The sequence below is a fragment of the Argiope bruennichi genome, chromosome 1 (assembly GCF_947563725.1).
Source record: "Argiope bruennichi chromosome 1, qqArgBrue1.1, whole genome shotgun sequence".
Lineage (NCBI taxonomy): Eukaryota > Metazoa > Arthropoda > Arachnida > Araneae > Araneidae > Argiope > Argiope bruennichi.
Window position 1 is genome coordinate 148,187,609 of NC_079151.1, and position 15,214 is coordinate 148,202,822.

The window sequence follows — 15,214 nt, forward strand, 5'->3', positions numbered from 1 at the left end:
CTCGTGAAGTGCGTTTTTTTTCTTTCTGTCACTTTACATGGTTTGGTTTAATTCATGTTTTAATGACATGGAGGACATTTTATTTAGCAAACATATTTAAATTCGCATTTGTGCAAAAATCAGTTGTGCCAAATGATCATAAATAGTTAAAAACAAGAAGAAGTAATCACATAATAATACTTTCATTACGGTATAAAATAAAAACACGATACAAATGTAAATGTGCTTTTTTTAAAAAATTTGAGAACAAAATCCGAAAAATATCATGCAGAGAAAACACAAAGAAATTGACACTATTCCATTGCCTTCATCTCTTTTATAACTGTACCTTGTTCAATAAAATGAAGTGAGGTGTAGTTTTTTAAACAATTTAATGTAAAATTCAACAAAAATATATGAAATTATGATTTGATGAATGCTAATTAAATAATTAAAAGCATCATAAAAATGCAACCTTCGATCGCACCCTTGCTTAGTAGGAGGTAAATGTGAACAATAGCAAATTGGAGCATTTCCTCTCCTGCTTAGTAGAGGAGCCTCTATCTCTGGGACCAACTCGCACGAGAACCCAGTCTGAACTGAGGAATATCCCCTTTCGCCACCCCAGAAGGAGGGACTGACACTGCAAGTGAACTAAAGTCACTTTTTGTATTCCATCTATCGAACTTATTATTCGGTGATATTTTTCTTGTACCATTATTTCAAGTGTCTAATACAATTTTATTTATTTAAAAAACCATGCCGACTCAAGAGAGTCTTGAGCAAAGTGAGAGAGCAGAAAATCTTAAAAGTCTTAGTAAAACAAAATCTGGGTTTTTTAAATTAAGAGTAAAATTTCAAATGGAAAGCGTTGAGCATAAAATGATAAAAATTCAAAAGGTATGAGATGGTTTAAAAGTAATCGGCATTATTAAAAGTAATCGTCAAATATTAACCTTCGAATGAATGAATTCTCCGAGTCCATATCCGAAATTAATTATTTGGCTCATTCCAAATATTAACTTTCGCTGATCTGTCTTCTATCCGTTCAAAGCTCACTGAGAAGGAGGATTATTTAAAATACATGTATAAGAATTCAATTAAAAAAAAGAGTTACAGTCAAGGAAAAAACATAATTTGGACACAATTTGGGGAACCATAAAATATCAGCACTCTGTGATAAAATTCAATTAATAATCAAATAATTCAATTAATAATACCTATCCCTGACTCTTTCTTTGGGGTGGGTGGGGGTCTTATTCCTCCTACAAAAACTTGATAATTAAATTCAGAAATATTAAAAATGAACCACTAAAGCAGCAGCATAAAATCATCCTCCCACTTACCCTCGAAATATATACCAGAATAGGGAAACTTGCAATTTGATGATGCTTTCGGATTGAAACCTTTGTGCAAATAAAGAGTTATTAGTTAAATAAAAATATTAATATATATAATATATAAATATTAATATATTTTCTTGAATCTTAAGGATTCACGATCACAAATTTTCAGATGAAATTATAAATTTGCATAGAACTGGGATAAATTATTTTATACTTTTTAGAATAAAATAATTTCTTTAAAAAAAGATGTAATACATTTTTATTTAAATAATTGTTTTCTACTTCTTAGTCGTGTATATGTGAAATGTTGCAATCGATTTTAAACTAGCTTTCCGATGAACTGCACTCGATGACAAAATTTGTATCGAGCAGATAAGAAAGCTAATAGTGCACGATCATCCAGTTTAGTTCAAGTCTCTAGCCCATCGGGAAATTATTTAAAAATTAATTGCAAAATTTATACTGAACAGACAAACAGACAGAGCAGAGAGCGAGTTAACAAAAAAATATTCTTACAAATGTATGGGAAAGGAAATGTTTTTGCATCTCAGAAATCTGATTGAACAGGTCACTCGATCTGTTAAAAACAACGGATTAAGGAGAAAGAATCATTATTGTTTTCAGTCTGGAATTTTAACTCTACATTTTATTGCTTTGATGATAAAATGGAGTGTTATAAAATGTAGTTTATTTATTTAATATGCATTATTTAGTAAAAATTATTAAATACAAGTATATACATTTGTTCGACCCTTTTATTTTAAAAATGGTCGTTTCCTGTTGCTGCAATCATTTTTGGATTAAGTTTTTCTTAATACAAACTTATAGATAAATCGAATTTTAATACCGTCAATGTCGAATGAACCCTGTTTCACAGTTTCTCGGTATCTTGTATTGCTTTTGTTTAATCCATTATTCGCTTACAAGGATTTCTGTTAATGTATCCAGGTATAAATTAAACCAACAGACACACGCAATAAAATAAAAATTCGAGATCGGAACACCGAGAAGGTCCATCCATTTTCACACCGTCAGTGGGATAAATTGGGACTTTCAATTCGACTTAAGCCACGACTTTTCACTTCACTCACATTGCTTTTTTATTTTATATTACAGTAGCACTAACTGATAGTGGTAATAAACACATCAGCAAGATAAACAAAGCATACTGGTGTCCGGATGCCTTTAATTATATTCTAAAGTAAAGGACATGTTAAAAGTCTTATAAATAATAATAAATAACTTTAACATATCATAATAACAGTAATTTGTGAAATGCGCTTACTTTATAAATATGAAATAGTATTTAGTATGTTTCTTACCTCTTATAGAAATCGATATAACTATTCCAAGACTTAAAAAACATCTACTTATGAAAAAAATCACCTTTGTCTCTTAGCTTCTTTTACTGATTAAATGATCTGAGAGGAAATTACACCATACTTTTGGAGCAGCGCCAAGAATGTCTCTTGCGCCAATAAACCCAACAACAACAACTATTGATTAAATGAAATTCAACTCATTGCAATCCTGCTATCTTTCTGAATCTTAATGGTATTGAATTCAAATTTTACTCTATTTTTCCTAATAATTCACTTTAATCCTTATAATTCCTTATAATTTCCTTTAATTCACCTTAAAATTTCACGAAAATGCTCATGAGCGAATGCAGCATAGACCGTGCTTATGGTATTGGTAATAGTATTCAAAGGCGCAATGGATCCCGTGATTAATTTCTTTCAAAATTTGATATAGTTTTATATTTTTGGTGTTAAAATACCTCGTAACGAATTGCCTTGCTCCGATTGGTTCGGTTTTTAAATCATCACGTTTTTATACATAATAACAGGTGGATGAAAATTCCGAATTGAATTGAGTGGAGAGCCCTAAAATGCGAGATCCAACATTTTGGGCAAAGTTTCGAAGTCCAGCATTTTGGCTATAATAACATAGTGACTCTTTCTACACTTCAAACTAGAGGAAGAAAAAAAAATGGTTAATTTATAATATTATAATTATTGATAGGTTGCCTTATATATTTTTCAAAATGAATGAATTTCATGACGATCCTCGCGATAATATCAAATACTATTTTTTTCAAATGTGTTATATTTTATTTCAAGTGTATATAACATGTGGTATTAGAACTGCTGCATTTGATATCATTCAAGAAGCGATGAAGCTACCCGTTTTTCCACCTCCTTTAATACCTTACAGAGCAATACTGAGGTTGTAGAATTTCTAAAGGCACCTCTTTTTTTATGCTTTCCAACATTTGTAAAATCGTCAGAATAAAAAAAAAATTACTTTTACTTATTACTTATTTTCAAATTTATTAATTTTTCAGATTTCTACTTGCGATAACTCTTACAGCATTGGGAAAAATTTTTAAACTCAGTTTTTATTTAAACGAGTCCTATACTTAAGGCAAAACATATATATATATATATATATATATATAAACAGGGCTTTTGAAGAGAGTCCATAAATGGCATGAGCAACAAAAGGAAATCATAGTAAAGAAAGTCACAGCATTTGGAGAAGAATGAAGCCTTTCCAAGAAGACAGCGAACAAGAGCCGTCTTTTCTTAGAAAGAAAAGACACAGTACAATTCCTGCGCAGCGACTTTTGTTTCTTTCTGCTTTTTGGCTGACGAAGAAAGCATCGATATATTAGTTTCTGATGAATGTATGTATTCATTATATGAAAAAATAAATTAAAAACGATTAAATTTATACAGTAAGAAAAAGTCGGGTTATTCTCCCACCCTCCATCAGAGATGTCTGATTTTCAAAATTGGCAATTGAGTTCGCTCAGTATGGATGGTCAACAATAAGCATATACCCACCTAAATTTCTGTAGGGATAAGGCTTGATTTTTGCTCCAGCGCATATTTCTACATAAGGCAGTGACATAATTAAACAGTATGAGTTTCTATCAAATGCTTCAGGTGAGGCCCTTTGAAAAGTAAATATATTTCTATGAATAATTATAAAAATATCTCGCTCTCTGAGGTCGGAGTTTTTCTTTCATACCAATTACATAAAGGGTCAACAGGGCGTGGTCATGGATTCATGTTTCATGAAGCCAAACTTTTCTATGTATAACATATTTTACAAAATAACTGAAATTGTTTTTCCCAATGTTGCTTTGTCGTTGTTTCTGTGCAATGCTTTTCCGTAATGACATCGGGAACTATTATCCACAATAAACAATTTTCATGTGCTGTCTTAAAATTAAAATTTCTTTTCAGTGATATTTGTTTAGTTGATGAATTACTTTTAATTCGATTTTCACCCCTCATTTATAATTATAGCCATGATAATCTGACCTCGAATAAACGTATTTCCCATTTTTTTAATTAATAGAATGGAAACGTGCACATGTTGCTTTGCCATTGCGCGGCTTTGGAGGTTTGGTTTGGTTTTATGGCGCAAGAGCCATCTTTGGCCATACTGCGCCAGCCATTGCGCGGCGGTGACAAGAATCGAATAGCCTCTACTGGCGAATGATGACAGTGGGCGAGACTTCTCTTTTGGATGCGTCACATATTGCTGCAAATATCTCATTTCCATCTACCTTTCGCACTTTCGATTAAAGTAAGAATACGTGAATTAAACATTCTGTGAAAATGGGTACAGAAATTTAAGTTCAATACAAGCCGGGTTACATTTGTCAATGATGAAAATAAGAAAAATATGCCTTTCCTTATTTCCGCAGGCAGAGTAGGGGGCGAAGGAAAGTGGCCATAACGAATTGTATTGAGCCCTGCACAAATGTTAAAAAAAACTCAAAGGACATAAAACTCATCACTATAACTAATTATTGAAGCATTTTTTAGACATCTAATTGCTCTTACAGTACTGTAATTTAGAAGGAGTAAGTAAATAATTCAGTATTTATAACATTTCGTTTGATACAACTTTCATAAATTTACAACAGTAAATTTGATTGAAAAAATTGATTTTAAATTTGATTGAAAAATCACTCTCTTATTGATTTTTCAATCCAAATGAGCTGGTCTGTATGTCTACGGAAATATAAGACTTCTCTCAAAAAACTTTACTACTGACCGCGAATTCAATAAAATTTCCCTGCTTTTCTCCAATTTTATAAGCAAATTAATTTTAAATAAACACTAAACAGGTTTAACTTAGGAAGAAAAAAAACTAAGTTTAATTTTTCTACTCTTGGTACGTAATGGTATAAGTAAATGCCTCACCTTAACTGGGATTCTGCTAATTCTTTAATCCTTTTCTCAACAAAAGAAAATACCCTAAATCTTATTTAAATTTTCCATTTATATCTTTTTTACTTATCTAGAAAAATATCATATTAAAATGAAAAGATAAATAGTAATTTTGTAAATGATGTTTAGACGAATTCTATTCCACAACAGCAAAAAATAAAATCCTTAATTTTTTTATTTTTTTTTTGGTTAGGGACAATTAATCCAATTAATCTTTCTTTTATTTTATTGTACAAATAAAACACTACAAAAATATCACTTTCACAAGATTTTATTTTTGTGAAAAAAAGAAAGAGAAAACAACTTACATATTAATCTTGGAATGCAAATACATAATACACAATCCAATGAAAAGTATAATTTGGTCTCTCAATAAACAGTTATGTCAAAAACAATTCCACTGAAATTGTATTTATAAAAACATCGAAAAGAATATATTTATGAGACCCATTTTCAAATAATAAAAGCATAAAATCAAAATAAACTTTATTATTAAATGAGAAAAAAAAATTTAATTAAAGATATCTAAATAATTGTAAATGCCAATCATTTTAAGTAATACCTCCTATTTCAAATAAAACATAAAATTAAGTAAGACTTTAAAAATCTTAATAGTTGCAAAATACGTTTCCGGAGATTAAATTAACAAACAGATAATTAATTACTTTCATTAAGTAATAGCATGATCATAATGTTTCTTAAAAATGATTTTTCAAATAAATTAAAAGTAATTTATTTACAAATGAACTCCAATAAACATTGTACAAAAACCATCTTAATGGGGAAAAAAAATGTACAATGCAACAGAAAAAAATTTTAGTTTAAAATAAGCACATAAAAATCAGCAAATGTTTTTAAAATTAAGTACATTCAGTGATAATTATTTACAACGAATAAAAAGTAGGGAAAAAAATACTCTTTAGGTTTGATTTGCAATCATCACAGAAAAGAAATATTCATTAAAGTGGATACTGAAAACAATTGCATACTGGTCCGTAATACTCGCATTGTGTACTGTTTCAACCGTCGGGAGAAAAGTACCGATTCTTGATTTCTTCAAACAAGACCTGCGTCTTTGGCCATTCCATAGAAGATGGAATTCTTATTTTTCAGCAAAGCGTCTGGCGAATCGAATTCTGCAACTCTTCCCTGATCTAATACCATTATCCTAAAGTAAAGCGGAAAAAATATTATTCTTTTTGTTTAAAGTAAACAGGGGAGAAAATATATCGAACTGCATACAAAAGCAGCACTAGCAGTAAACAGTAACACACAAGCATTAAATCGTTATTAGCAACTGCAATAGCGTGAAAAGCTCTCATTGGAGATCAAAATTATGTCAAAATTAATTCACTGGTCTGTGTGTATTCGCTTTTATAATTTTAGAGACAGTATCAAATGTTTTAGATTAGATTAAATTAGATTAGATTAGTTATATTAACGTCCCGTTATAACGGACCTCGTCATTTTGAACCGTGGTCAGATGACGAGGACGACACCTGAGCTGGCACCCCCCTCTCCACGCCACTCCACACCAGCGGGAGGATGTTTGGCATGACGGATTTAACGTGCAACAGACCCCCTTACACGACGGTTCTTCTGCAGAATCGGGTCTCGAACCTGAAAAACCTACAGCTCACAAGCCGAGACCTTACCACCAGGCCACCGCGGCCCCTATCGAATGTTTTAGAACATGCACTGGAACTACAGTGCTGCCAGATATATTTCCAAGATTCCCGAATATTCCTGAACCTTCATTTTTACCATCAAAATCACTAGATATGTCATCAAATTTGACACCAGAGTCATTAGCCCGGCATCCATTCAACATTCTTTAGAGCTGTGTATAAAACTCTCGTCCTTCCTAGAAGCACTTATTGCGTTGGGAAGCAATTTTTTTTTTTTTATTTATTTTTTTTTTTTTATTCGTAGCGCTGATCCCTCTTAAGAGACTTCATGGTAGTTTCCTATATTTCTATTTTTTCAATTTTACTTGAAATTTTATTTCACTTTTATAATACAGAGAATGATTGGGGGTCCGAATTTCTCTCAAAATAGAGGAATAATATCACTGGTTTTCAAAAAACTTGTTTGCCATAATACCATAAGATTTTCTACAATATTGATATGGTATTTTTATGATATTGCACTACATTGCTAAGTTAGCAATTCTTGCTATTGTGCTAAGAGGGTTTGCTAATCGTGCACTTAACAGATCTAATTAGATATATATTTTAATACAGTTATTTGCATTAAAAAAAGCACCTCAAATAAAATTTCAGGTTTTAAAATTTGCTTCAAGCAGTAATGTTCCTTTATGTATAAATGTATCTTCTAATTTGAAAAAAATACATTTAAGAAAATCATATTTCGATCCATTTTATAATCCAAGTAATTCTGATCAGCAGTCATGAAAGCATTTGAGAATCTAAAATTTGCTTCCATTAGTTTTCTTTTTTTAATTGACTTATTAATACTTACAATAATACTCATTAAGTATACATTATATTTTATTTCCCTCCTTCTAGCTGTTGAAAGTTAACTAGAGATATTTTATTACCTATCATAATCCATCACAGTGTTGAGACGATGAGCAATCGTTAGCACTGACGCATCCTTAAACTCTGTTCTGATGGTTCCCTGAATAAGACTGTCGGTCTCCAAATCCACAGCAGCAGTGGCCTCATCCAAAACCAGAATTTTGGTCTTTCGGAGTAAGGCCCGGGCAAGGCACACAAGTTGCCTTTGGCCAACGCTAATGACAGAATTGATGGTTATTAAAATAAAACATTAAAAATTAATTGCAAACAATTGTACAATTTCTATGATCAAATAAAGAGCAGTATCAAAATCGAGGCAACTCGAACTGCAACCCCTATTAACTACCTATTTGTAGAACTGCAACCCCATATAATTATTTTAAATTTTTTAAAAACTTCTTGCTATATTTGCAGATTTACATGAATTCACGGAAATAAGAATAAAAATTCATTCAATACAGATATTAAACCATAACCTTTAATATTAGCAACTTGATTGGGAAATTTTTCCCTCTGAGATCTAAACATTATTGAAATATCTTTTCATAAAAATGAGTATAATTAATATAACTCAAATAAATTATTCCTAAAAAAACATTAATAACAAACAAAAGCCAATAATAATTTACAAGTATTTAAAACCTTTCAAAAGATTTTGAAAAGGCTTCATTTACAACAGCTAAAATTATCCGTCCAGATCTATATGCTTGTGAAACAATACAATCGGTTTTCACAAAATGCATTCCGAGGGAAGGGGGCATATTATGCAGCATTATAAACGCGGACAGATTATAATCAGAAAATAATTTCGATAAGTAAATTGCACATACATTAAGTTGGTATCATAAAAGGGAACATGAAATCATACAATGATGGTTGTATCTCATTTTCATAACTGCGATGGAATTATTTTGTTTTATTTAACCATGGGATCGACTGTGAAATTCGATGTAAATATCAACAACATTTCTGAAAAATTATAGCAATTCTTGATTGTTTTTTATTGTGGCACAAATTACTGTATATTATTTCTGTTTTTCTAAACATTAAAAAATTTTATATATATATCAACTTTCAAGAATCCCTTTGCCCATAAGGAAAATTGAATATTACATTTTTCATGTAATCTAAATTGTATTAATATTTCCGGATATTAAATCGCTACACCAACGTAGATTTCGGGAATGGGTGTCATATTGTGCCCCATGCGCCAATTGCTTTCGTCATGCCATTGTGCTGGATACACATGATATTTCAAAAATAAAGAACAGCGATAGTACTAACATAAAGAAAGTACGGACGAAAAAATGTACCTCAGATTCTCTCCTCCTTCGACCACCTCGTGTTCCAAACCTTCCTCCAGAGTACTCACAAAATTTTTCAAATGAGCATGTTCCAGAGCTTCCCACAGCTGAGCATCCGAGTACCAGTTGAACGGATCTAAGTTCATTCGGAGTGTCCCGGAGAAAAGTACCGGATCCTGAAAATTAATAATAAATTTTTAACCCGAACGGAAATAAAGAAACTAAATATCTCATTCATTTTCATGTCATAATTTTTTTCTTTGAGTCTGCTAATTTAAACAAGAAAATGTTACAATTTCATTCTATAGAGCAAATGAATAGCTTTCTTTGTAAAAATTACTAGATGAACTCATACAGAAAAATAAAAATCATTCAAAGAAATAAGTTTTCTTAAAAAAATATTGAAACTGAATTTTGTAATGAATGTCCTTTTGCAAATATTACATGCAGTAGAAAAGTAATGAAAGCTTAATAGCACAAGCGTAAAAAACAATCACATAATAAACGCAGTTGTGTTTATCGTCTAACACTCAACTGGTCATTATTTTGGCTACGTTATAAATTACTGACAGAACCGGTGAACCACGATCCCGTAAGAGGCTCGATAAGCTTGGCTGGCATGATGAATTAGTATCATGAACAATCTCCGAATATCTTTAGGCAGATTTCTTTATACAACAAAACCATTTAATCGTCAATCGCATCTTACGAAAGACATTCTAAATTAATTATACAATATCTCTATGAGTCGCAGTGAGTTACCTGAGGAATGATCGTGATTTTGGATCTGAGATCGTGAAGGCCCATGTCGGCAATGTTAAGATCGTCCAGCACGATTTTTCCCTCGGCAGCCTCGATGATCCGGAACAGAGACAGAGTCAAAGACGACTTTCCGGCTCCCGTCCTCCCAACAATTCCAATCTGAAACAAAATTGCAAGACATTAGTTTCTCATTTAAATCAGCTGTTATCAAAGATAAGCCACATAAAAACGATGCGACTGAATTATTATGAGCAGAAGAAATACATGAATAAAATAAACAAAGCATGGTTTTAACTATTTGTTGTGAAAAATTCTTCCAAAATAGATCACCATATTTTTTTATTCACATTTTAAAGGAGGTTTAAAAAATGTCATTCAAAATATATAATAAAAATTGAGGGTATATTGATTGGCATTTTTTTTTTATTATTATTATTATGATTGCAAACTTACAAGAAACCACAAAATGATTTGTATAATTTAAAATTGAAGCACTGGTTGGCATTTGTAACTGAGATTTCTTCGACTGAAAATAACTATTACTTTTATTTATTAAAAGTTTTTAGAATAAGAGAAATTTTCTTCAAAACAATAAAAACATTTGAGTTTAGTTTAGTTATATTAACGTCCCATTTTAAAGCAACACTAGGCCTATTTGGGGACGAACCTCGTCATTTTGAACTGCAGACAGATGACAAGGACGACACCTGAGCTGGCGCCTCTCTCAAAACTTGTACACCATTCCAGCAGGAGACCGTTTGGCCCTGGCGGATTTAACGACGACCAAACCCGCTGAAACGATGGTTCTTCGGTGGAACCGGGTCTCGAACCTGAAACCCTTCGGTTCCAAAGCCAAGTCCTTAACACCAGGCCACCCCAGCCAAAATCTTTTGAGAATTTCGACCTGAAAATTCTAAATATGCATTTATATCTCAAAATTTTTTTAAGAGTTTATATTTTATTTGCAATGACTTTTATATTAGATAATGTTGTGGCATGATTAAAATTAAATATAAAGATAAAAATTGAAAATTTAAAAATAATAATAAAACAATTGTTCATAATAAAGGAAATAAAAAAGTAGACTTACCTTCTCCCCCGACTTAACATCGCACGAAATTTGTTTCAAAACTAAATCCAACCCAGCTCTGTATCTCGTAGAATAGTTATCCATCTTAACGGTTCCTCTGTCAGGCCATTCTTTGGGCGGTTTCTTGTCTTCTATGTCCCAAGGGGCCTGAAACATACATTCAAAGTGAAAAATTAATCTGAAATCAAAAGGGTTTTTAAACTTTTTCTGCGACTAATCCCTTGTTCACAGGAAAGAAAATGTTCTGCCTGAATTCATTTCTATGAGAAATAATTTTCAGTGAATGCAAGTGTATAAACACACAAGAAAAATAAATAATATAAATAAAATTATGATTCTTTTTCAGATGAATATAAGACTTAAAACTTTCCTTGACTACCTAGAATTTTCCTTTTCTTGATTGCTTTCCACTCGTCATAATGTGAATGATATTCTCATTAAAAAAAATTTAGCTACAGTTAATTTTTTTTTTTTTTTTTTTTTTTTTTGTATTCACTGCAGGTCCTTTTTTCTAATAATTTTTTTAATGTAAAACTTTAAAGTGTGAGCATGTATCCAATATTCAATATCTAAAGAAATTATCATGTTCCAAATTTTTATGGAAAACCAAATTTTAAAATATGCAAGGTACTCTTCATGCTTTGAAAAAGATATGACTTATCTCTTTTTTAATCTCATATCAGCCTTATTCTAATATTTACTATTGGTAAGAATTCTAATAAGTGAAATCCTAATATGGAGCACTCAGAAAAATGAGTGAGCAATCTCTACCCTGCCTAAACATGCCTGATTATCTGATAAATAACTGTCAGGATATCAACAAGGGAATTTAGAGTAGAATCCTCAGGTTCACCATTGTTCATGACTCGACTTCTCCTGCAAGAAATACATGCAACATTGGAGTGGAAGCAATTCGACTTAAAACTATACGCCCACTCACCCTTGAAAGAGAATCTATTTATCAGTCTCCTTATTTTGTACACATTTTGTATCTTAGAAGAAATAATTCATTTGATTACATCTTTTATAAGGAAAATTTAAGCAAATGCAAAAGAAAAAGGAACCCAGGTCTTTCTGGTTGACAAAACACTATTAAGAACAAAAAAATAAATAAAATTTAAAAAAATAAAATTAAAAAAAATAAGAAAAGACTTTTATTTAGGAAATAATAAGAATGAAGATTTTGCACATTAGAAAAGAATATTAAAAAATTATATAAAAAAATAAGTTTTGTCTAAACAGTCGAAGATAAGATGTAGTTATTTTTTACTAATTATGGAAATGGGATTTCTCCATAAATGAAAAAATAAAGAAATATTTACTTCAGTCGGAGTGTTGGTGTATTCCAAAATTCTTTCCACAGCAACAATGTTCGTTTCCAACTCGGAACTCATTCTCACAAGCCAATTCAATGTACTGGTGACCTAAAATTATGCAAGGAAAAAATAATGAATTATTTCTCCTTCAAAACACGTTCCGATAAGTTCATGTAAATGCAAATTCTAAAAGTGAATTTTCAATTATTAAAAGTACTTATTTTGTATCTTTATTTAACAAAATGTTCAAAGCTAAATAATATGCCTTATTGCAATAGCCCGTTTTTTCAGTAAACTCTCCTAAAAAATTACCTTTCTTCCCTCTTCTTTTAATTTTATAGCTACACTTTATAAAGAATTGAAGTCATAAAGTAAAAATAGAAGCCAACTATATACGTGCAAATATTAATCACTAAATATTTGATAATTGGTTTAATCAATTTATAAATGTAGAATGCCATATTTGATATACTATGACAAATGCATGATTAAGGAGGCTTCTCATACATTTTCACGTTTTTTAAATCTACAAGTACATTATATAAATACATAAAATTTGCAAAGCTTGCTTGTCATCACATTTTCAATTTATTATTTACATTTTGTATTATTTTTTAAATGTCATCACTGATTTAATGTTATCCCAACTTTTAAAATGTTTCTAAACTTTTGTGTCAAATATTTGGAAGATTCAGGCACTTTGTCATTACAAAATTGAAACTTTCGAACTAAAGGTACATTCATTCTTTCTCCATTTGATCAGGTGCGGAAAAAGTTATTTCTTTATTATTAGTTATAAACACAAATATCACTATATTAGCATTATTAAATAATATAAAATAGGTAACAATTATCATTAAAAATATAAAGTTATCTAACAAATTTAACTATAAAAATCAACATGTCATTAAGGCTAAACATTCTTTAAGAAAAATACCTTATTGAATGTAGCTCGAAATTTTAATTTATAAATATTAGATATCAGAAGAAACAAACATATCTGCTAACCATAAGTGCATAAGTAACAGACAATCCCACTTTTCCAGCATCTAAACTATCTCTCTGAAGTACAGCAAATAGAGCAGCAAAGAAAATGATGAAATTTCCACAAAAATCTAGACGAATGGCCAACCACCTGCAAATATAAAACACAAAATCCTTCGTATCGATGAATAAAAATAGCATTCATCTATAAAACAAACAGATTGTTATAGAAATTGTCCCAAATATTATATTTGCTGTTACTTTTGCACATATTATATTATATTATATATTGTATTATATTATATTATATATTGTATTATATTATATTATATATTGTATTATATTATATTATATTACACACTACGTCGAGGTTTTTTTATTTAATTAATACAGAAGAAAACCTCATTCATTGTAAATATAATTATACAGTTTATGATAAATTAAATTAAAGTAACATTTTGGCTATTTCTTGCAACATGAAAAAGCACTGCATCGATTTTTGACAAACCAATTTAAATGAATCATATCAAATTTCAGATAATATTCGTTATTAAAAAAATAAATGCAACTCTTCCAAATAAAGCATCAACTTTTGCAATTATCATTCCAGAATGACGACACAGCCATGTAATATTAGCGAAACAGCTTAAAAGGAGCAATTATATTTTTAATACCATCATTATATTGTATAACCACGGGAGAACAATAACTCGTCTGTCATCTTTTCTGGTCGCATGCCCATGAACGAGAGACTCGAAATCGCAGCGACTTCAATAAATGAAATTCTGTTTGAGTTCATATCCCCAACATTGTAGATTTGAATCGCATTTTGGAAAATAAGACACCAGAGATACAGACACAGTTTTCTGCATAGAAAGGATATTTCATTTTTTAAAAATTGTATTAGTATAGAGAAAAAAGATGGAAGAATATTACGGCTGGTTATTAACTCTTCTTTGCATGATGGAAATTTCCATCATAACATTTAGGGAACCAATAGTTGTACTTAAAACAGATGTACTATAAATAGGCTGTAGATGGTAACTTTTTCACAACTATTGCGTAATAAGGAACTTAGCTGTCAAAAGAAAAAATCATATGTCACAATCATTATAGCAGGTTTGAACTTGCCACTCCGCTGTTTGTTGTGGTTGAAAGAAACGTGCATTTTATTGAATATTTTTTATAACTAATCTGAGATTTTTTTTGCTAATAAAAACAATAATGAATAGAGAAATTTAGAAGAGATGGACACTGAAGATTTTGTACTGAGCTTAACATATAAATTTGCACGATGATGGATATTTCCATCATACTGTTTTTTTAATTATTTTATATTATATATTTATACTAGGATTTTTAAAACATTTTTCCTTTAATCTAGAGCATGAATTATATCACTCTGGTTTATTTCACAAAAAAAAAAAAAAAAAAATATTTTAAGGAAGGGTGAAGAAAAAAAATTGCTGACTGACACCTTAAAACCATTCGATCGTCGTCTTATTTATACACTCAAAAAATACAATAGATATTTCAATCTAACAAAAATAGAAAGACAATCCATGTTATTCTTTATATTACACTAGCCGCCTTTGGCGACCAACGAGTTCGCCAATCTTAATGTTCGTTAAAATTTTCATAAT

General features: G+C 30.4%; 1 protein-coding gene across 4 annotated transcripts in view; it reads right to left on the reverse strand.

Moving 5' to 3' along the window:
- Positions 1 to 5,971: 5,971 nt before the first annotated feature.
- The window catches only part of LOC129980076 (multidrug resistance-associated protein 1-like), a 111,627-nt gene continuing 102,384 nt past the window's right edge, over positions 5,972 to 15,214 (reverse strand). For all 4 annotated transcript variants that reach the window (XM_056090773.1, XM_056090768.1, XM_056090769.1 and 1 more), the window contains exons 23-29: positions 13,596 to 13,722; positions 12,594 to 12,695; positions 11,272 to 11,418; positions 10,182 to 10,340; positions 9,429 to 9,595; positions 8,136 to 8,330; positions 5,972 to 6,743 (exon numbers count right to left, since the gene is read on the reverse strand). In XM_056090773.1, the coding sequence (XP_055946748.1) occupies positions 6,632 to 6,743; positions 8,136 to 8,330; positions 9,429 to 9,595; positions 10,182 to 10,340; positions 11,272 to 11,418; positions 12,594 to 12,695; positions 13,596 to 13,722 (1,009 nt within the window). In that variant the 3' untranslated portion in view covers positions 5,972 to 6,631. The remainder of the gene's footprint in view (positions 6,744 to 8,135; positions 8,331 to 9,428; positions 9,596 to 10,181; positions 10,341 to 11,271; positions 11,419 to 12,593; positions 12,696 to 13,595; positions 13,723 to 15,214) is intronic.